Source organism: Trichechus manatus, unplaced genomic scaffold, assembly GCF_000243295.1.
Source record: "Trichechus manatus latirostris isolate Lorelei unplaced genomic scaffold, TriManLat1.0 scaffold00216, whole genome shotgun sequence".
Taxonomy (NCBI): Eukaryota; Metazoa; Chordata; class Mammalia; order Sirenia; family Trichechidae; genus Trichechus; species Trichechus manatus.
Window position 1 is genome coordinate 3,673,494 of NW_004444152.1, and position 22,688 is coordinate 3,696,181.

Here is a 22,688-nt window from a genome sequence, read left to right on the forward strand (position 1 = left end):
ACACACACACACACACACACACACACACACACACACACACACACACACACAGCTCTTGCCATTGAGTCGATTCCAACACACAGCGACCCTACAGGACAGAGTAGAACTGCCCCCTGGGGTTTCCAAGGAACGGCTGGTAGATTTGAACTGCCAACCTTTTAGTTAGCAGCTGAGCTCTTAACCGCTGTGCCACCAGGGCTCCCAAAGGGTCCCTGGGTATTACAAATGGTTAATGCTCTTGGCTGCAAACCAAAAAGTTGGAAGTTCGAGTCCATCTAGAGGTGCCTCAGAAGAAAGGCCTGGCAATCTACTTCCAAAAAATCAGCAGTTGAAAACTGTATGGGAGCACAGTTCTACTCTGACACATATGGGGTCTCTATGAGTTCGACCCCATGGCAACTGGTATTGGTTAAAGTACACAAACCTTAAGTGTACACTCAATCAGTTTTTACACACGTATCCACTGTGTGGAGCCCTGGTGGTGTAGCAGTTAAGAACTCGGCTGCTCAGGGAACACAGCAGAGAGCCCCAGATGGAGCAGGAGAAAGGTGGGGTGCAGAACTCAAATTCTAGTCAGAAGACCAGACTTAATGGTCTGACTGAGACTGGAGGGACTCCGGAAGACATGGCCACTGGATTCTCTACCTGCCCAGAACTAAAACAACTTCCGAGGCCAACTCTTCAGACAGGGATTGGACTGGACTATGGGACATAAACTGATACTTGTGAGGAGTGTGCCTCTAAGCTCAAGTAGATACAAGAGACTAAACGGGCAGCTTCTGTCCGGAGGTGAGATGGGAAGGCAGAGAGGGTTAGGAGCTGGTTAATGGACATGGGGAATCAGGGGTGGAAAGGAGAAGCGTGCTGTCACAGTATGGGGAGAGCAATTAGGGTCACATAACAATGTGTGTATAAATTTTTGTATGGGGGAAAAAAAAAATAGAACTTGGCTGCTAACCAAAAGGTTGACAGTTCAAATCCACCAGTCGCTCCTTAGAAACCCTATGGGGCAGTTCTATTCTGTCTTCTAGGGTGGCTATGAGTCAGAATCGACTCAACGGCAACAAGTTTGGGGTTTTTTTTTTGTTATCCACTGTTTAACTACCATCTAGATCAAAATACATGATTTGCTCTCTTTTTTTTTTTTTTTAAATTAATTAGTTGATTTTTTATTGTGGTAAGAAAATACACAGTAAAACATACACCAATTCAACAATTTCCCCATGTATAATTCAGTAATAACGATTACATTCTTCCAGGTGTGCAGATTTGGTCTCTAAATTCAGAATATGATGCCCATCTTTTTACAGATCTTTCACAGGCTGATTTAAAAAAAAAAAAAGAGACTAGACTGTATTTCAGAGCAGTTTTAGGTTTACAGAAAAATTGTACAGAAAGTTCAGAGAGCTCCGATATAACCACTACCTATTCTGTACCCCCACAGTTTCTCCTATTACTAACATATTGCATTAGTGGGGTGCATTTGCTGTAATTGATGAACCGATATGGATATATTATTGTTAATTAAAGCCCACAGTTTACATTAGGGCTCACCGTTTGAGTTGTACAGGTGTGTGGGCTTTGACCAACGCATAATGCCAGCCATCCATCATTACAGTGTCAGATAGAATAGCTTCGCTACCCAAAAAATGGCAGGACTGATATTTTTTTACATAGTAGAACAACCTTCAGTTTGGGCTTACCTGATATCTCTTCCCTGGTTGCACAGTGGCTAAGAGCCTGGCTGCTAATCAAAAGGTCGGCAGTTCGAATCTACCAGCCGCTTCTTGGAAACCCTATGGGGCAGTTCTACTCTGTCCTGTAGGGTCACTGTGAGTTGGAATTGATTCGATGGCAATGGGTTTGTTTTGGTTTTTTTTGGTGTTTCTTCATGGTTAGATTCAGGGGATACACTTAAAAAAATTTTTTTGGTGCAAATATGCCAAATAAAACATAGGCCATCTCCACAATTTCTGTGTGTACTATTCAATGCCATTGATTCCGTTCTTCAAACTGTGCAACCATTCTCATCCTCCTTTTCTGAATTTTTTTCTCCCATTAACATAACCTCTAAGGAGCCCTGGTGGTGCAGTGGTTAAGCACTCAGCCGCTAACCGAAAGGTTGGCGGTTCAAACCTAACCAGTGGCTCTGTGGGAGAAAAGACCTGGCGATCTGCTCCTGTAGAGATTACAGCCAAGAAGACCCTAGGGGGCAGTTCTGCTCTGTCCCATAGGGTCACTATGAGTCAGAATCATAACAGCAGCACCCAACAACAACAAGAGCACAACCTCACCGCCCTCCATAAAAAGAACAAACAACCCTGTTGTCGTTGAGTCGATCTCGACTCATAGCGACCCTATAGGACAGAGTACAACTGCTCCATAGGGTTTCTAAGGAGCTGCTGGTGGATTTGAACTGCCGATCCATTGGTTTGCAGCTGAGCTTTTAACCTCTGCGCCACCAGAGCTCCTTCACTGCCCTCGGGGGTGCACTTTTGCAGGGAGATCACAGAAGTGATGTTGTGTCCTTTCTGGCGTACCCCCTCAGGAGGCATCGAGTCGTTTTGTCCCAATATTGGTGATGCTGAGTGTGATCAAAAAGCCCTGGTGCTGCAGAGGTTAAGTGCTGAGCTGTAACTGAAAGGCGGGCAGTTCGAACCCACCAGCAGCTCTGAGGGAGAAATATGTGGCAGTCACCTTGTGTAAAGATTACAGCTTTGGAAACTCTGTGGGGTTTCTACTCTGCCCTATAGGGTCGTTGTGAGTTGGAATCCACTGGATAGCAATGGGTTTTTTTCCAGGTTTGAGCTGGATCACTGGGTTCAGGTGGTGCCCACCAGGTCTGTGCCCTGTAAAGGTGCCTTCTCCCCTTGGAATTAGTAAGTTATCTGTGGGGTGCTACTTGGAGACCCTTTGTGCAAACCTCTAGGTGGCCAAAGATAGTCCATCTGTAGGACAGGCACGGCCCCCAGGCCACCCGTTTGAAGCCTCAGGAAGAGCCTTAGGATCTTGTGGTTGCCGTTAGCGGCCGTTGAGTCAGCCCCTGACTCATGATGACCCCACGCAAGATGGAATGAAATGCAAGGTCCCTGGATGGTGCAAATGGTTTACACTCAACTGGTAACCAAAAAGTTGGCGGTTCAAACTCACCCAGCGGCACCACGGAAGAAACAGGCCTGGCAACCTGTTTCTGTAAAGATTAAAGCCAGGAAAACCCTATGGAGTAGTGGTACTCTGTAACACATGGGGTCTCCAAAGTCACAAACCAAAAAGAAGAAACCTCAACAATGGAACAAGACTCTGCCCAGTCCTGTGTCATCCCCATGATATGTTGGGGGATCTGACCGTTGTGATCCACAGGGTTTTCACCGGCTGATTTTAGGAAGTAGATCTCCAGGCCTTTCTTCCTAGTCCGTCTTAGTCTGGAAGCTCTGCTGACACCTGTTCAGCATCCTAGCAACACACAAACCCCCACTGACAGACGACTGCGTGTGAGGTACATTGGCGGAAATGGAACCCAGGTCTCCCGCATGGGAGGGGAGAATTCTACCACGGAGCTACCACTGCCCCCCTTTAGGGTCTTAGAAGGGTCTCAAGGAAACACCCTTCCAAATTATTCCATCTTCATATTCTGGTGGAGGATGAGGGAGAGGGGTGGGGAGCTGTCAAAGGCCATCCCAGGGGGTCCAGGTGGGTGCGGGCGTCTGCGATGAGGCCCCCAGAGAGCACCGGTCTTCCTGCAGCTCCGAGACTGCGGAGGGCTGCGGGAGGTGGAGGTGACGGCGTGCCTGGTGTGGAAGGACTGGCCTCACCGAGTCCACCCCCACAGCCTCGTGGGGAAAGATTGCACTGATGGAGTCTGCAGGGTGCGGCTCCGGCCCCACGTCAGCCCCCGGCACAGGTACCCGACCCCTGACCCCTGACCCCAACTCCTGACCCTTGGTTGTGGAGATTCTAGGGGACTGAGTGAGGATCACCCAGGGAAATCTCAGGGCGTGGAGGGGAGGGACCCACTGCACTTCCTAGATGGAGAAACCGAGGCCTGGGTGGCGGTAGAGGGTCTTACCTATACTTAGAATCAGGGGCTGTACCAGGCCTGGAACCCTTCCACACACGTGATGCTTCTCCCGATTTTGTAGAGGAGGAAATTGAGACGTTCTAGAAATGAGCAAAGTCTTTCAGTGTGCTTGTGGAAATATAATCCTTTAATTCAGGTAAACTGGCATTACTTAGGAGCCCTGGTGGCACGGTGGTTAAGTGCTTGGCTGCTAACCAAAAGGTCGGCAGTTCCAATCCACCAGCCGCTCCTTGGAAACCCTATGGGGCAGTTCTACTCTGTCCTATAGGGTCGCTATGAGTCCAAATCAACTCGACGGAAATGAGTTTGGGTTTTTTTTTTTTTTGGTATTACTTAAAAAAAAAAAAACCTATTTTTTCTGTTGAAAAAAGAAGTGACTTCAGGTTATGTCAATTATACGATGTAATAAGCCTATAAAAATATGCTTCTGACATGTGGGCTAAAAATAAATAATACTGAAGAAAATTGGTTTCTCAATATAAGTAAGCTATAAAAATAAAAAGTATTTTCTCATACAATTTTTAAATGAAAAAAAAGAATCCTTGACGCCCCTGAGGGGTTGAACCTCAGGCCCCTCCTAATGCTGGGACCCTGGGCCTGGGGTGTCTGAGGCCCCCAAGACTGTGAGCCCCGTGGCAGCATTGGCCGGAGCTCCTGTGGGTCAGGGCCACTGCCTGCCCCTCACGGGTATCCTCCCCGCTCCCGCCGGCCACTCAGCTTTAACAACCTGGGCATCCAGTGTGTGAGAAAGAAGGAGATTGAGGCCGCCATTGAGCGCAAGATCCAACTGGGCATCGACCCTTACAACGGTGAGCCCCCCGCCTAACCTGGGCTCCCTGTTCTCCCAAGCCCTTCGCCCTCTCTGCCTGCCCCTCTCCTTCTCCAGGCCCCATCCCTTCCCTCCATCCCCACTCCCAGGGTGTCCCCTCCCACTCAGCCTTCCCACTTCTCACCCCACAGCCGGGTCCCTGAAGAACCATCAGGAGGTGGACATGAACGTCGTGAGGATCTGCTTCCAGGCCTTGTATCGAGACCAGCAGGGACAGATGTGCCGGATGGACCCTGTGCTCTCTGAGCCTGTCTATGACAAGAGTGAGTTGAGGGTGCTGTGCCCCCTCAGATTGTCCTTGACCACAGGTACCAGAAAGCCCCACGTACAGGGGCATAAACAAGCAGAGAGTTATTTATTTTTATCTCAATTTGTATGTCTGCTAGCATGATTCAGCTACTCAGCAATATCAGCTACTATGTGATTCTCTTGGCTTTTCCGTCACGGTCATGAAATAGCTGCCACAGCTCGAACATCATATCTGTGTTCAAGGCATGCGATGGGCAGGGTTGACCTGTATGGTTGTGCATGTTTTGCACTGCTCAATTTCAAGAATCAGCATTTACTATGTAGCCTATGTAAATGGGACTTCGTACTGTTGTACAATGCGCAATCTATAAAACTGTACCCGGCAGCCCCAGGGAACAGGCAGCATGAATACTATCTCTCTCTTTTATGGAGAGAAAAACCATTAATGGACAGGCAAGATAACAGTTTGTTCACTACAGATTTGAGGGCATTAAGCCTCCTCCAGGAACCTTCTCAGACCCCTGACCCCACCAGCTCTCCCCAAAGCCCGAGGGTCTCGCTTTTGGCCCTCTGCAGACACTGACCAGACCTCAGTGTGGAGAAAGACTTGTGACCATCCATTGTTATTGTTCTTGTTGTTAGTTGTCGTCCAGTTGATTCTGACTCATGGCGACCCCATGTGTGCAGAGTAGAACTGCACCCCAGAGGGTTTTCAAGGCCATGACCTTTCAGAAGCAGGTTGCCAGACCTGTCTTCCGAGGTGCCTGTGGGTGAATTCGAACTGTCATCCGTTCAGCTAGTAGTTGACCGCGTAACTGTTTGCGCCACCCAGGGGCTCCTGATTGCCCCTTAGCCCCGCCAATCTGAGCTTCATCTTCCTCCACCTGCACCATGGGCCCCAGGAGAATCAGGCCCTACTGTTTCCACCTCCCTCCTCTCCACAGTCCAGGGTGTCTGTGATGACTGCATCCTCAGCCGGCTTACATGCCTCTTCCCCTCCCTCACTCCCTCCCTCCTTCCCTCCCAGAGTCCACAAACACATCAGAGCTGCGGATCTGCCGGATCAACAAGGAGAGCGGGCCATGCACAGGTGGTGAGGAGCTCTACCTGCTGTGCGACAAGGTGCAGAAAGGTGAGAGGCTGGGGCAGCAAGCCCAGGCCAGTCCGGCAGCCAGGGAACCAGAGGGGTGAGAGGGTACAATCATTTCCTAGAACTGCTGTAACCAGTTTCCACAAAGTCTGTGGCTTAACATGACAGAAATGTGTTGCTTCACGGTTCTGGAGGCTAGCAGTTCAAATTCAGGGTGTCAGCAGTGCTGTGCTCTCTCTGAAGGCTCCAAAGGAGGATCCTTCCTGGTCTCTTCCAGTTTCTGGTGGCCTCAGGCATTCCTTGGCTTGTGGCGGCATCATTCCAATGTCTGCTTCTGCCTTCACATGACTGTGTTCCCTCTAGGTCTCTCTGTATCTGTGTCTTTTACCCTCTTCTTTTTGCAAATAATAGTTTATTATGTTTTTGGTGAAGGTTTACACAGCAGTTTAGGTTCCCATTCAACAGTTTGTATACAAATTGTTCAGCGACACTGGTTATATTCTTTACAATGTGTGAACATTCTCATTATTTCCATTCTGGTTGGTCTGTTTCCGTTCATCTAGTTTCCCTGCCCCCTTACATTCTCATGTTTGTTTTAAAGTAATTGTCAACTGTTTGGTCTCATATAGATGATTTTTTAAAGGAGTGCAGTACTTACGGGTGATACTCATGATTTTTGGAGCCAATTTGTTATTTAGCTACAAGGTGACCTCAGGGGTTAGTTTCAGTTCAAGGTTTGAAGAGTGTCTCAGGGCCATAGTCTTGGGGAGTCCTCCAGTCTCAACCAGGTCTTTTTTTTTTTAAAGGAATTTGGGGTTCTGTTTCACATTTTTCTGCCATTCTATCAGAATCCATCTATTGTGTTCCTGATCAGAATGGTTAGTAGTGGTAGCTGGGCACCATCTAGTTCTTCTGGTCTCAGGGTAGACGAGGCCGTGGTTCATGTAGACTATTTGCCCTGTAGAGTAGTTTCTTCTTTGAGTCTTTGGTTTCCTTCTTTCTCTTTTGCTCCAGATGAGTAGAGACCAATAGTTGTGTCTTAGATGGCTGCTTGCAAGCTTTCAAGACCCCAGACACTACTCACCAAACTAGGATGTAGAACATAAATTTAGTGAACTGTATAGTGAACCAATTGACTGAGTTGTCCCACTTGAACATATCTTTTTGAGGGACCCAAATCAACCCCTAGCAGAGGATGAGGAACAGCTGGTTAGCTGGGGCAGCGGAGCGGATAGATCCAGAACTCTGGCTTTGGAGTCAGACAGACGCAGCTGATTCATTCACTCACTGACTCACTTACTCCCTCCTGTACAAAGACTGAGTGAAGCCTGTATGCTCAGGCACACATGGGATTCTCACACAATTTTGAATGAATGAATGAATGAACGAATAGGTACACGGTTATCGGGTGGCTTCTCTCTGCCAGGCCCTGTGCTGGGCAGTGCTGGGGACACAGCTGTGACTAAGACAGCCCCAGCCCTGTCCTCACCCGGCTCTCAGTCCAGTGGAAGGGAGGAGAAGAGAGGAAGATCATGAATGTAAGTGCTGAGAGGGCAGAAGACAAAGTACTGAAATTAGACAGCGGAAAGACGGGACTTGGGCATCAAGGAAGGCCCCTCAGGGGATGTGCTGTTTGAGCTGAGATCCAAGGACTGCAGAGGAGATGGGCTGGGGTCTGGAAGCTGGGGCCAGGACAGGGAAGCTGTTTCAGGTGTGGGTGAACGGCTGGAGGTGGGTGTGAGTTCTCGTCCATCATTCATTCACTGGCCGATCTTAGGCAGGTGATTTCACTGCTCTGAGTCTCTGTTTACTCATCTCTAAAATGGGCTGTTAGGATGAGATGAGATCCTAACTGCCCCAGAACCACACTACAGCATTGGCGTTTACCGAGGACTTTCTGAGTGCCAGGCTTGGAGCTTGTTGTTGTTATTGGTTGCTGTGGGGGCAGCTGGGACTCATGGCGGCCTTGTGTGTAACAGAACAAAATGGTGCCTGGTCGGGTGCCATCCTCATGATCGTTGGTGTGTTTGAGTCCATTGTTTCAGCTATTGTGTCAGTCTGCCTCACAAAGGGTTTCCCTCGTTTTTCTGACCCTCTGCTTCACTAGGAGTATCTGGGTGGTGCAAACAGTTAAGCCCTCAACTACTAGCTAGAAGGTTGGTGGTTGGAACCCACTCACAGGCACCTGGGAAGACAGGTGTGGCGATTTACTTCTGAAAGGTCACAGCCTTGAAAAGCCCGTGGAGCAATTCTACTCTGTACACTTGAGGTCACCATGAGTTGAAATCGACTCGGTAGCAGCACACAACTACTGCTTTTCCAAACGTGATGTCCTTTTCTAGCAGCTGGCCTTTCCTGATGATAAGTCCAAAGTAAGCGAGCTGAGGTCTCATCGTCCTCACTTCTAAGGAGCATTCTGGTCGTATTTCTTCTCAGACGGACCTGTTTGTTCTTCTGGCGGTCCCCGGTATATTCATTTTCTTTGCCAACACCACAGTTTGAATGGATCCATACTTCGTCTGTCTTCCTTTTTCGTTGTCCAGCTTTCCCATGCATATGAATCGACTGAAAATACCATGACTTGGGTCAGCTGCACCTTAGTCCTCAAAGTGACATCTTTGCTTTTTAGCATTTTAAAGAGGTCTTTTGCAGTACATTTGCCCAATGCAATACGTCTTTGATTTCTTGACTGCTGCTTCCATGGACATTGATTGTTAATCCAAGTAGAAGGAAATCCTTGACAGCTTGAATTTTCTCTCCATTTATCATGATGTTACTTATCCGTCCATTTGTGAGGATTTTCGTTTTCTTCAGGTTCAGGTGTAATCCATACCGAAGGCTGTGGTTTTTGACCTTCATCAGTAAGTGCTTCCAATTTTCTTTATTTTCAGCAAGCAAGGTTGTGTCATCTGCATTAGTAATAGGAACAATCATATTTAACATGGGCTGAGCATCTTTTATGTACTAAGTCCTCTTCTAAGCCCTTGACTTGGATTGACTCACTTAATTCTTATTGCAACCCTGTGTAGTAGGTACTGTTATAATCCCTCTATTAAGGTAGGGAAAGGAGTCTGTCTTAGTCATCTAGTGCTGCTTTAACAGAAATACCACAAGTGGATGGTTTTAACAAAGAGAAGTTTATTCTCTCACAGTCCAGTAGGCTACAAGTCCAAATTCAGGGTGTCAGCTCCAGGAGAAGTCTTTCTCTCTCTGTTGGCTCTGGAGGAAGGTCCTTGTGATGCATCAGTCTTCCCGTGGTCTGGGAGCATCTCAGCGCAGGAACCTCTGGTCCAAAGGATGCGCTCTGCTCCTGGCGCTGCTTTCTTGATGGTGTGAGGTTCCCATCTGTCTCTGTTCACTTCTCTCTTTTATATCTCAAGCGAGATTGGCTTAAGACACAATCCAATCTTGTAGATGTCATCAGTATAACCTCATCATAGGGATAGAGTTTACAACACATAAGAAGATCACATATAACCTCATCATAGTGATAGAGAGTTTACAACACATAAGGAAATCACGTCAGATTATACAATCATACAATACTGGGAATCATGACCCAGTCAAGTTGACAGATATTTTTGGGGGACATAATTCAATCCATGACAGAGTCCCTGGGTGGCATAAATGGTTAAGTGCCCAACGACTAGCCAAAAGGTTGGCAGTTCAAATCTACCCAGAGACTCATAGGAAGGAAGGCCTGGTGATCTGTTTCTGAAAGGTCACAGCCTTGAAAACCCCATGCAGCAGCTCTATTCTGCACTCGTGGGTTTGCCATGAGTTGGAATCAACTCGGTGGCAACTAACAAAACAACAAGGTAAGGAAACTAGTCCAGAAATATCAGGTGACTTCCCTAAACTCCGGCAAAGCTGGTGGGCATAAGCTCTAGCTGATTAGGATTCCCATCCTAGCTGTCACTTACTGGCTGTGTGACCTTGGACAAATGGCTTTACCTTTCTGTGCTTTGGTTTCCTCCTCTATTTAATGAGGCCTAATGGTACCTTCTTCATAGGATTGTTGTGAGTCTTAGAGGCAGTCTGACACATACAAAGCCTCAGTACACAGAGTAAATGTATGAGAGACAATGCAATAAGACAAGAAAAAGAAATAACAAGCAGAGTAGCACACTGAATCCTGACCCTCCTGCTGCCAGCTATGTGACCTTGGATAAGTCTCTTAACCCCTCTGAGTCTTGATTTCCCCATCTTTAAAGTGAGTGTGCAGAAAAGAGTTAACATAGAAGGCCTGAGACTGCTCTCCTTTGAAGACCTGCTTACAAGGTCCTTGGCTGGTGTCTAGGAACTTGGATTTTCAGAAGGTTCCCACCATTCCCTGAAGAAATGGCTCACTGTGCCTAAACTCTTTGTACAAACATCATGGTTTATGCTGAAAACTTCCTTTCCTTCTGGGAGTCTGGAATTTCAGTATGAGCCAGACTACCTACCAGTTGCCATTGAGTCTGATTCTGACTTATGGTGACCTTGTGTGTGTCAGAGTAGAACTGTGCTCCATAGGGTTTTCAATGGTTTTCTACTTTTTTCAGAAGTAGATTCCCAGGCCTTCCTTCTTCCTTTTTAAAATAATATTTTATTGTGAGTTTGGTGAAAGTTTACACAGCAAATTAGGTTCCCATTTAATAATTTTTGTACATATTGTTGAGTGACATTGGTTACGTTTTTCACTATGTGTTAACATTCTCATTATTTCTGTTTTGGATGTTCTGTTCTGTTAATCTAGCTTCGCTGCCCCCTCTTAACGTCTCACCTTTTTTTTTTTTGTTTAATTTTATTGTGCTTTAGGTGAAAGTTTACACTGCAAATTGGTTTCTTATTCAAAAATTTATACACAAATTGTTTTGTGGCTTTGGTTGCAATCCCTGTAATATGTCAGTACTGTCCCCCTTTCTGTCTCCACCCCGGGTTCTCCATGACCATTCGTCCAGTTTTCCTGTCCTTTCCTGCCTTCTTGTCTTTGCTTTTGGGCAGGTGTTGCCCATCATCGTTGCTTTAGAGTAAATGTTGACTGTTTGGTCTCCTATAAATGATTTTTTTTTTAATTGTTGTACTTTAAGTGGAAGTTTACAATTCAAGTTAGTCTTTCATACAAAACTTTCTACATACATTGTTATGTGACCCTAATTGCTTTCCCTATGCTGTGAACAGCACACTCCTCCTTTCCACCCCGGATTTCCCGTGTCCATTCAACCAGCTCCTGACCCTCTCGTCTTCTCATCTCGCCTCTGGACAGGAGCTACCTATTTAGTCTCATGTATCTACTTGAGCTAAGAAGCACACTCTTCATGAGTATCATTTTATGTCCCATCCAGTCTAATCTTTGTCTAAAGAGTTGGCCTCAGGAATGGTTTTAGTTCCAGGTTCACAGAGAGTCTGGGGGCCGTGCTTTCTGAGGACATCTAGGTCAATTAACATAACGTTTATTAAGAAAATGTTCTGCATCCTACTTTGGTGAGTGGCATCTGGGATCTTAAAAGCTAGTGAGTGGCCATCTAAGTTGCATCAATTGGTCCTAACACAGCTGGGGTATAGGAGAATGAAGAACACCAAAGACACAAGGAAAGTAGTAGCCCAAGAGGCAGAAAGGGCCACATAAACCAGACTTCATCAGCCTGAGACCAGAAGAACTAGTTGGTGCCCGGCTACCACCAATGACCGCCCTGACAGGGAACACAACAGAGAGTCCCAGATGGAGCAGGAGAAAGGTGGGGTGCAGAACTCAAATTCTAGTAAGAAGACCAGACTTCTTCTGAGACTGGAGGTACCCTGGAGAGCATGGCCCCCTGCATTCTCTATTAGCTCAGGACTAAAACAGTTTCCGAGGCCAGCTCTTCAGACAGGGATTGGACTGGACTGTGGGACATAAAGTGATATTCGTGAGGAGTGTGCCTCTTAGCTCAAGTAGATACAAGAGACGAAATGGGCAGCTTCTGTCCAGAGGTGAGATGGAAGGCAGAGAGGGTTAGGAGCTGGTTGAATGGACATGGGGAATCAGGGGTGGAAAGGAGGAGTGTGCTGTCACCGTACAGGGAGAGCAATTAGAGTCACATAACAATGTATGTATAAATTTTTGTAAGGAAAAGAAATAAAAATAAAGGCTAGTGAGCAGCCATCTAAGATGCATCAGTTGGTCCCAACTCACCTGGAGTAAAGGAGAATGAAGAACACCAAAGTAACAAGGAAAGTATTAGCCCAAGAGACAGAAAGGGCCACATAAACCAGAGACTCCATCAGCTTGAGACCAGAAGAACTAGATGGTGCCTGGCTACCACCAATGAACGTCCTGACAGGGAACACAACAGAGGGTCCCTGATGGAGCAGGAGAAAAGTGGGGTGCAGAACACAAATTCTAGTAAAAACACCAGACTGAGACTGGAGGAACCCCATGGCCCTCGGACTCTCTGTCAACCCAGAACTAAAACCATTCCTGAGGCCAACTCTTCAGACAAACATTAGACTGGACTATGGGACATAAAATGATACTCGTGAAGAGTGTGCTTCTTAGCTCAAGCAGATACACGAGACTAAATGGGCGGCTCTTGTCTGGAGGTGAGATGAGAAGGCAGATGATTTTTTAAAGGAGCACAGTACTCACAGGTGGTATTTATTTTATGAGCCAATCTGTTATATAGCTGAAAGGTGAGCTCTGGCTGTGATTTCAGTACAAAGCTTAAAGGGTATTTCAGGGCAATAGTCCAGACCTTTCTTCTGAGGTGCCTCTGGGTGGAGTTGAACCTCCAACCCTTCTGTTATCAGCTGAGCATGTTAACCATTTGCAACACCCAGGGACTCCTGCTTGTCTGGCAGAGGGTGCCTATGTGAGCAGCCCCCAGTAAAAACCCTGGGTGCTGGGTCTGTAATGAGCTTCTCTGGTAGACAGCACTTCACACGGGTTGTCACATCTTGTTGCTGGGGGAATTAAGTGACTCTTGTGTGACTCCACCAGACGAGATTCTTGGAAGCTTGCACCTGATCTCCTCTGGACTTCACGGATGCGCCTTTTCCCTTTGTGGATTGTGCTTTGTATCTTTTCACTATAACAAATCATGGTCGTGAGTACAACTGTATGCCGAGCCCTGTGAGTCCTCCCAGTGAATCTCCAAACCTAAACATGCCTATGGGGACCCTAATTCTATCTACCTCTTCAAACAAAACCCAAACCCATTGCCATTGCGTTGATTTCTACTCATAGCAACCCTGTAGGACAGAGTAGAACTGCCCCATAGGGTTTCCTAGGTTATAATCTTACGGAAGCAGACTGCCACATCTTTATCCCGTGGAGCAGCTGGTGGGTTCAAACCGCTGACCTTTCAGTTGGCAGCCAAACGCTTAACCACTGCGCCACCAGGGTTCCTGGTTAGGTGTGTTCAATGAGAATCACCTGAGAAAATATATTTAAAAAAATACATAAACAGTGACAGGCACACAGGAAGTGCTAGACAAAAAGTTAGCTGCCACTATGATGAGTTCTAGTCCTGAAAAAAAAATTGCTGTTGAATCGATTCTGACTCTTGGCGATTTCTCTTGGTGTGTCAGAGTAGAACTGTGCTTCATGGATTTTCTTTTTATTTATTTAATAATTTATTTCATTTTTGTTGTTGTTGAGAATATACACAGCAAAAACATGCACCCATTCAACAGTTTCTGAATGTATATTTCAGTGACATTGATGACATTTTTCAAGTTGTGCAACCATTCTCACCCTCCTTTTCTGAGTTGTTCCTCCCCCATTAACATAAACTCACTACCCCTTAAGTTTCCTATCTAATCTTTTGAGTTGCTGTTGTACATTTGGTCCTATATAGATAGATCTTAAAAGAGCACAATGCTCAAGGCAGCATTCTTTACTAGTTACTGCTTGTTTTTTTTTCCTAAATTTTATTTATTTTGTTGTTGTTCAGAGTACACAACAAAATATACAAATTGTTTGGTTTTAAGAAGACTTCAGGGGATATTTTTGGTTTAAGGTTTTAAGATTATCTCAGGGTAATAGTTTTGGCCCATGGGTTTTCAATGGCTGATGTTTTTTTCAGAAGTACATCACCAGGCCTTTCTTCCGAGGTGCCTCTGGGTAGACTTGAACTGCCCATGTTTTAGTTAGCAGCCAACTGTGTCAACCAATTGCACCATCCAGGGTCCCAGTTTTATTCTTAGGAATATTAATATTGATTCTGGGGGAGGCTGAGTGTGTTGGGGGCCAGGCAGGCTGGCCCTCCTGGCTCAGCTGATGACCCCACCTTCCCGCCAGAGGACATATCGGTGGTATTCAGCACGGCCTCCTGGGAAGGCCGGGCCGACTTTTCCCAGGCCGATGTGCACCGTCAGATTGCCATCGTGTTCAAGACGCCACCCTACGAGGACCTGGAGATCACCGAACCCGTGACGGTCAACGTCTTCCTGCAGCGGCTCACCGACGGGGTCTGCAGCGAGCCACTGCCCTTCACCTACCTGCCTCGGGACCACGGTAACCACGGCAACCTAGGGTGCTCACTGCCCCTCCGGGGGCAGGTTTTTGGCCTTGCTTAGGGTAGCCCAGAGGGGAAAGGGGGAAGAGACAGAAGCAGAATGCAGGCTCAGAGCCAGATAGTCAATTCTGACTCATAGTGACCCCGTGTGTTACAGAGTAGAACTGCCCCCTAGGGTTTCCTAGGCTGTGATCTTTATGGGAGGAGATTGCCAGGCCTTTCTTTTTGAGGGGCCCCAGGGTGGGTTTGAACCACCAGCTTGCCCACCTTTCATTAGTAATCAAGTACTTAACCGTTTGTACCACCTAGGGACTCTAAGGGTTATATTGTTGTTGTTGGGTGCTATCCAGTCAATTCTGACTCACAGAGACCCCATGTAACAGTAGAACTTCCCCATAGGGTTTGCAAGGCTATGACTTTACCGGTGGGGAGCAGATCACCAAGTCTTTCTCCCTAGGAGCCACGGGGTGGGTTTGAACCGCCAACCTTTTGGTTAGCAGCCGAGGGCTTAACCGTTACGCCACCAGGGGAGCCGGATAGAGGAAGCTTCAAATCATGGCTCTACTGCTTACTGGCTGTATGAGCTTTGCCTCTCCAAGCCTCAGTTTCTTCCTGTGCAAAATGGAAATCTTCTCTCTCTCTCTTTTTTTATAATTTATTTTATTTGTTGGCATTGTTGTTGAGGAGAATATACACAGCGAAACATATACCAGTTCAACAGTTTCTACATGTACAATTTGGTGACATTGATTGATTACACTCTTAAAGTTGTGCAACCATTCTCACCCTCCTTTTTTGAGCTGTTCCTCCCCCATTAACATAAACTCACTGCTCCCTAAGCTCCCTATGTAATCTTTCGAGTTGTTGTCAATGTGATCCCATATTCCTGTTGCCGTTGAGTGAATTCCAACTCATAGTAACCCTATAGGACAGAGTAGAACTGCCCCACAGGGTTTCCAAGGAGCAGCTGGTGGCTTTGAACTGCCAACCTTTTGGTTAGCAGCCGAACGCTTAACTACTGTGCCACCAGGGCTCTGATCCCATATAGATAGACCTTAAAAGAGCACAATGCTCAAGGTGGACATTCTTTACTACTTAAGTTAAACTTCTGTTTAGTTTTAAGAAGACTTCAGTGGATATTTTTGATTTAAGGTTTAGAGATATTATCTCAGGGTAATAATTTCAGGGGTTCATCCAGCCTCCATGGCTCCAGAAAGCCTGGATTCCATGAGAATCTGAAATTCTGGCAAAATGGAAATCTTAATAGTACCTGTCTCATGGTATTTTGGAAGCTTTCAGTCATTCATCCCCTCAACATATCTGCTCATACGCATCCCTGAGCCAGGCAGTTCTGGGGACACAGCAGTGACCAAGACAGCCCTGGCTCTGCCTTCAGGGGGTTCACAGACCTGTCCCCATACAGTGACGACCAGAGTGGGCAGAACTGGGATGGAGGAGCTCAGGGGGCTCGGAGAGCCCAGAGGGGGCACCTGACCCAGCCTAAGGGGTCACAGAGGGCTTCCTGGAGTAGGGGACAGCTGAGCTGAGGCTGAGAGGATGACTAAGTGGTTCTCTAGGAAAGTGGTGGCAGTTGAGGAAGCATGTTTTAAGCAGTGGGAACAGCAAGTGCAAAGGCCCTGAGGCAGGATTGTGCCTGGGGTGTTTCAGGAACTACAAAGACCAGTGTAGCTGGAATGGAGAGAACAAGGGTACCTAGGAAATAAAATCAGGGAGAAAAGGTGGAGGGAGGTGAGGAGGGTGGCAGGTGATTTCTTTAGGTTTCATAGGTCCTGAAAAGGAGTCCTTGGGTGGCGTGAATGGTTAAGCGCTTGACTACTAGCTGAAAGGTTGGTGGTTTGAACCCACGCAGAGACACCTCAGAAGGTCACAGCCTTGAAAACCCTATGGAGCAGATCTACTCTGCACATGCGGGGTTGCCACAGGTTGGAATCGACTAGAGGGCAGCTTACAACACCACCAGGTACTAGAAGCCAATTTGAGTTTTATTCTGATTAAGATGTGGACATCTGTTTACATTGGTTGGCCAAGAATGGGAATAGCTCAACAATTTCCTAAATGGACTCTATAATTAATTATTAATATTGATGGATTACTTTTTGTGTCTCTGGCTCAGACAGCTACGGCGTGGACAAGAAGCGGAAACGAGGGATGCCTGATGTCCTTGGGGAGCTGAACAGCTCTGGTGCGTCCCCTCTGCCCCTTCCCCACACCCATCCTCTAGTCCCCAGAGGGAATAAATGACCTCTCGCCCTGCTTTACCCCAGACTGGGAGGGAGGGCTGTCGAGGTCAAGGGATCCTCATCTCTGCCTTTCCTCAGACCCTCATGGCATTGAGAGCAAACGGCGGAAGAAAAAGCCGGCCTTCCTGGACCACTTCCTGCCCAGCCATGGCTCAGGTGGGTCCCAGCTCTGCGCTAGCCCGCTGGGGTGGGCCAAGGGTGAGTCCCAGCCCTTCTGGCCCCTTCAGCCTCCCCTGAGAGCTCCCAAGAGGCCAGCGGCTCACCACTTAGCCACCAACATAAAGTGGAAAGAACGAGGTGTCTTAGTTTTCTAGTGCTGCTATAACAGAAACACAAGTGGGTGGCTTTAACAAACAGAAATTTATTTTCTTACAGTTCAGGAGGTTGGAAAGGAGCCCTGGTGGCGCAGTAGTTAAGCGCTTGGCTGCTAACTGAGAGGTAGGTGGTTCGAACCCACCAGCCGCTCCATGGTAAAAAGATGTGGCAGTCTGCTGCCCTAAAGATTACAGCCTTGGAAACCCTATGGGGCAGTTCTACTCTGTCCTATAGGGTCACTATGAGTTGGAATCGGTTTGACTGCAACAGGCTTTTTCGGTTTGGGTTAGGAGGTTAGGAGTCCAAATTTAGGGCACCGCTCTAGGGCAGGACTGTCTGCTCTGAGAGAAATCCTTGTCTCAGCTTCTCTAGCGTTATTCTCTGTATTCCTTGTAGCTCTCCATGTGTATCTCTCCTTCCCTTATTCATGCTTGCTTGCTGTATCTAACCTGCTTTTGGTATATCTCAAAAGTGAGTAGGTTTAAGACACGTTTGACACTGAACGCTGATATGGCCTCATTAACATAACAAAGAAAACCTTACTTTTAAATGGGATTCCATCCACAGGTATAGAGGTTAGGATTGCAACACATATTTCGGGGGGGACACAATTCAGTCCATAACACAAGGGTTCTGGAGACATTCCCCAGGCTCCAACGGTGGCTGGGCCGTTGTCTTGCTGTGTGACTTTTACCAAGTTCCTCCACCTCTCTGAGTCTCAGAAGTCTCCTTTGAAAAGCCCTATCATTTACCTACCTCATTGGCCTTTTAAGTTTAATTTATTTCTTTTTATAGACATTATTTGACAGGCACCCCTAGATAATGCAAACAGTTAAAGCACTTGGCTGCTAACCAAAAGGTTGGAAGTTTGAGTCCACCCAGAGGTGCCTTAGGAGAAAAGCCTGGCGATCTACTTCTAAAAAATCAGCTTTTAAAAACCCCATTGAGCACAGTTCTACTCTGACACACATGGGATTGCCATAAGTTGGAATCGACTCACTAGCAACTGTATATGACAGGCACATAAGTGCTATGTGTACTTAATCATAATCTGCACAATCATCCTGTGAGGTAGCTGTTGTCATCACCTCCATTTTACAGGTGAAGAAACTGAGGCCTGGAGAGGCTAAGTCTCTTGCCCGAGGTCACACAGCTGATCTGTGGTGAAGCAGGGACTTGAACCTCGGCATCTGTATAGACTAATGATCATGTTTGTAAAATGGGTAGCAGGGAGTAGACAGTGGATAAATGGGGGTGGTCATCAGAGGTAGCCTACCTCGATCCCAACCACCCACTGGTCTGTTTTCTACACCTGCCTTCTTCCGATTGCCATGAATCCCAAACCTAAGTGGCTGTCATCAGAAGAATCCTCCCCACCCACTGATCACCAGCTCTGAGAACACTGCCAACAATAACCCTTCTGCCCCAGGGCACCTGGCTCCCAGCTAGCCATCAACCACTCAGAATCTGCTGGGCCCTGGACTAGACGGTCACAGCCAACCCCACCCTGGAGGTTCCAGTACCACCTGTTATCCTCTCCCGCCCCTGCCCCCACAACTGGTAACCAATCCCCAACAGTTCTCTCTCTAGCAACCACCAATCCAGGGGTTCAAACCAGAACGAACCTGTTTGTTCTCGTTCAAACCCCTGCTGAGAATTTGCCTTTCTAACAAGTTCCTAGGAAGTTATACATAAGAATCACCTGAGGATCTTGTTAAACTTTAGATTCTGATTCAGTATATCTGGGGTGGGAATGCAAATTCTCAGTAGGGGTTTGAACTGGAACAAACTGGTTTGAAGCTCTGTGCCAATCCTAGCCCTTCCCACCAGCCACCAATCCCTGAAGCCCTTCCTCATTAGCCACCTGCCATTCACCTCTCTCCCCCATCACTCCAATTTCCCACACATGTCTAAAGCCCCCCTCCCTCATCCTTGGGGCAAAGTCACCCAGCCATTGTAGTGTGATGTTCAGGAGCATGACCTTTGGAATCAGACTGGTTTTGAATTCTGAGCCCCCAATTTAGCAGCTGTGTGACCTCTTTGAGCCTCAGTTTACTCATCTGTCAGATGGGGATCCTACCTCTTAGAGTCCTTTCTAGAATTTAGTGCATATAGTTACTTAGCACAGTGGCTAGCACAGAATTAGTACCCAGATGTTAGGAACTTGCTAGAAATCAGGAATGCCTCCTGCATTTGTTAATGATTGTTTAACTTCATTCACAGAATAACCCAAAATAACAGGGGCTTAAACAGGATAGAATTTTGTTTCTCCTATTACATAAATACAGCCCAGAGGTAGGTGGTCCAGGGATGGTATGGTGGCTGCATAATCATCAGCGACCCAAACTCCTGCCATCTTCAACTCCGTTTCCATCTAATCTAATGTAGCTGCTGCAGCTCCAGCCATCATGCCCACATTCCAGCTAGCAGGAAGGAGAACTTGAACATTGAGTTCTAGAAGTCCCATACAGTATGTCTGCTTATATCCCATTGGCCAGAACTTAGTCATATGACCACATCAATCAGCAAGGGAGGCTGGGAAATAGAGTCCTAGTAGCCATATGCACTGCAGTCCTTGGGTGGTGCAAATGGTTAACATGTTCAGCTGCTAATCAAAAGGTTGGAGGTTTGAGTCCATCCAGAGGTGCCTTGAAAGAAAGGCCTGGTGATCTACTTCCAAAAATCAGCCACTGAAAATCCTATGGAGCACAGTTCTACTCTGACACACAGAGGGTCTCCATGAGTCAAAGTTGACGGCCACAGGCCCATTTGATTTTTAGCCATGTGCAACTAAAACCTGGAAGAAGGGGAGAAAGGTTATTGGGGGAGAGCTGGCAGTCTCTGCCACCCATCTTTTTTTTTTTTTTAATTGTGCTTTAGGTGAAAGTTTAGAGCAAATTAGTTTCTCATTCAAAAACTTATACACAAATTGTTTTGTGACACTGGCTGCAGTCCCCACGTGTCACTCTCCCCCTTTCCACCCTGAATTCCCCATTACCATTCGTCCGGTTTCTGCCATCCGTGCTTGTTATTCACATATTCACTCGTTTATTCATTCAACAAGGTTTTATTGAGCTACACATCAGGCTCTGCTCTAGTTGCTGGGGATATATTTGTGTGTAAAGAGGACAAAAGTCTCTGCCTTCATGAGGCTTACATTCTAATGGAGAGAGATGGATAATAAACAAGATAAATAAGTGAGCTATGTAGTATATTAGAAGGTAGCTAAGTGCTATGGGGAGATATAAAGCAGGGAAAAGGGGTAGGGAGTTCCTTGGCAGGAGGGTTCAATTTTAAGGACATACCAATAATGACAATTCCAGGTCCTCCTTAATTATTATTTTTAGTTTATATTAATTATTTTTTATTTAAGCAGTGAATAGAAACTTCCAGGACACCAAGCATCAGAGATGGTTAAGAGTTTCTCTGTTGCTGTTGTTAGGTGCTGTGGAGTCAGCTCCGTCACATAGCAACCTTATGTATATCAGAACAAAAGGTTGCCTGGTCCTGCGCCATTCTCAGAATCATTGCTACGTTTGAGCCCATTGTGTCAATCCATCTCATTGAGGGTCTCCCTCTTTTTCACTGACCCTTACTTTACAAAGAGTGATGTCTTTCTCCAGCAATTGGTCCCCCTGATGATGTGTCCAAAGTAAGCTAGACGAGTCTTGGAGTCCTCGCGTCTAAGGAGCATTCTGGCTGTATTTCCTCCAAGACAGATTTGCTTGTTCTTCTGGCAGTCCATGGTCTATTCAATATTGTTTGACAACACCACAATTCGAATGCGTCAATTCTTCTTTGATCTTCCTTTTTCATTGTCCGGCTTTCTTTCTGAGATAATGTAAGTGTTGTAATCAGTGCCTCTTTGATGAGGTTAGTCTTGTCTCAAAAAGAAAGAGAGGTCTCCCGCAATGACACACTTATTTTACCTTCTAATTTTTGGGACCGGCAACTTCCCCCATTTCATTTTTTGGATTGTCTCTATATTTTGGGGGGCTTGCCCACTACTGGGGATCCCATGTGTTGCAGAGTAGTACTGCTCCATACGGTTTTCTTTGTTGTGATCTTTACAGAAGTTGATCACCATGCCTTTTTTCAAAACCTCGGCGGTTTTGAACCACCAACCTTTAGTTTAGCAGTCCATCACAAACTGCTTTCACCACAGCTGGCCGTGCCTCAGGGGCCTACTTGATGACAGCTAATAACAACAGCCTGCTACTGCTGGGTGCCTCCTTTCCTTTCTGTTTCTGGAAAAAACTCTCCCCAGCCCTGCAGGAGCATGGTTTCAACCCTGGTTCCACAACTCATCAGCTGTGTGGCAGCGAGTTATTCTGCCTGTTTGCTTAGCAAATGAAAACGATAAGCCGCTACTCATAGGTTCTCAGGATTAAAGGACGCCACACTGATAACGCATTTAGCACGATGTGGATGCAGTGTGTCAAGGCCTCAACAGATTCGACTTGAAGCCCACCCCTCTTCCTTCTCTCTCCACAGGCACCTTCCTCCCGTCCTCAGCCCTGCTGCCGGACACAGATTTCTTCCCCGGCCCAGTGTCCTTGCCCGGCCTGGAGCCCCCGACCGGGCCGGACCTCCTGGACGACAGCTTTGCCTACGACCCCACGCCGCCCACGCTTTTCACCATGCTGGACCTGCTGCCCCCGGCGCCGCCACTCGCCAGTGCTGTCCCGGGCAGCGGGGGCGCGGGGGCTGCGGTCGGGGAGTCCCCCGGCCCCGAGCCGCTGACGCTGGACTCGTACCAGGCCTCGGGCCCTGGGGATGGGGTCACCGCCAGCCTCGTGGGCAGCAACATGTTCCCCAACCAGTACCGCGAGGCGGCCTTTGGGGGTGGCCTCCTGTCCCCTGGGCCTGAGGCCACGTAGCCCCCGGGGCGCTGGCGGAGCAGACGCACTGGGTGGGGAGGGTGGTGGAGAGGCCGGCGTCCAGCCGCGCCCCAGGCTGCCCTGGGACAGTTGGCCAACCTCCTTGTCCTATCTGAATCGGACATCTTCAGCGCGTGGCAAGGAGCCCTGGTCTGGAGCACGGGGGTCTTCTTGAGCCCATTCTACAAATGAGAAAACTGAGTCCGGTGAGGAAAAAGGACCTGCTCCCTGTCCCACTGGCTTGTTAAAGCTGCCTTGTCCCCCACACGTGGGGACACCTTCTCCAGCCGGATTGGGAGGAGGGGGCAGATCCCTGGCTCTCTTTCCCCAGGCCTGAAGGTGGAGGGGGTGGGTAGGTTGTTTGTTCAAAGTCTTCCCAATAAAGATGAGTTTTTGAGCCTTAGTAGAGGGTGTCGTCTCTTAGCCTGGGTAAACGCCTGGGCCCTTTATACGGCGAAGTCGCCAGGATTGTCTGCGCTCTCCAGGCCCCGCCCCTCCCGCCTCCG

General features: G+C 47.5%; 1 protein-coding gene across 1 annotated transcript; it reads left to right on the forward strand.

The window, feature by feature from the left end:
- The first annotated feature begins 392 nt into the window (after window positions 1–392).
- RELB (RELB proto-oncogene, NF-kB subunit) lies at window positions 393–22,565 on the forward strand. The gene is made up of 9 exons (XM_023742769.1): window positions 393–402; window positions 3,715–3,901; window positions 4,796–4,887; window positions 5,039–5,170; window positions 6,184–6,288; window positions 14,510–14,725; window positions 16,861–16,929; window positions 17,066–17,143; window positions 21,797–22,565. The coding sequence occupies exons 1-9, from the start codon at window positions 393–395 to the stop codon at window positions 22,180–22,182; spliced, it is 1,275 nt and encodes a 424-aa protein (XP_023598537.1). The 3' UTR covers window positions 22,183–22,565.
- The last annotated feature ends 123 nt before the right edge of the window (window positions 22,566–22,688 follow it).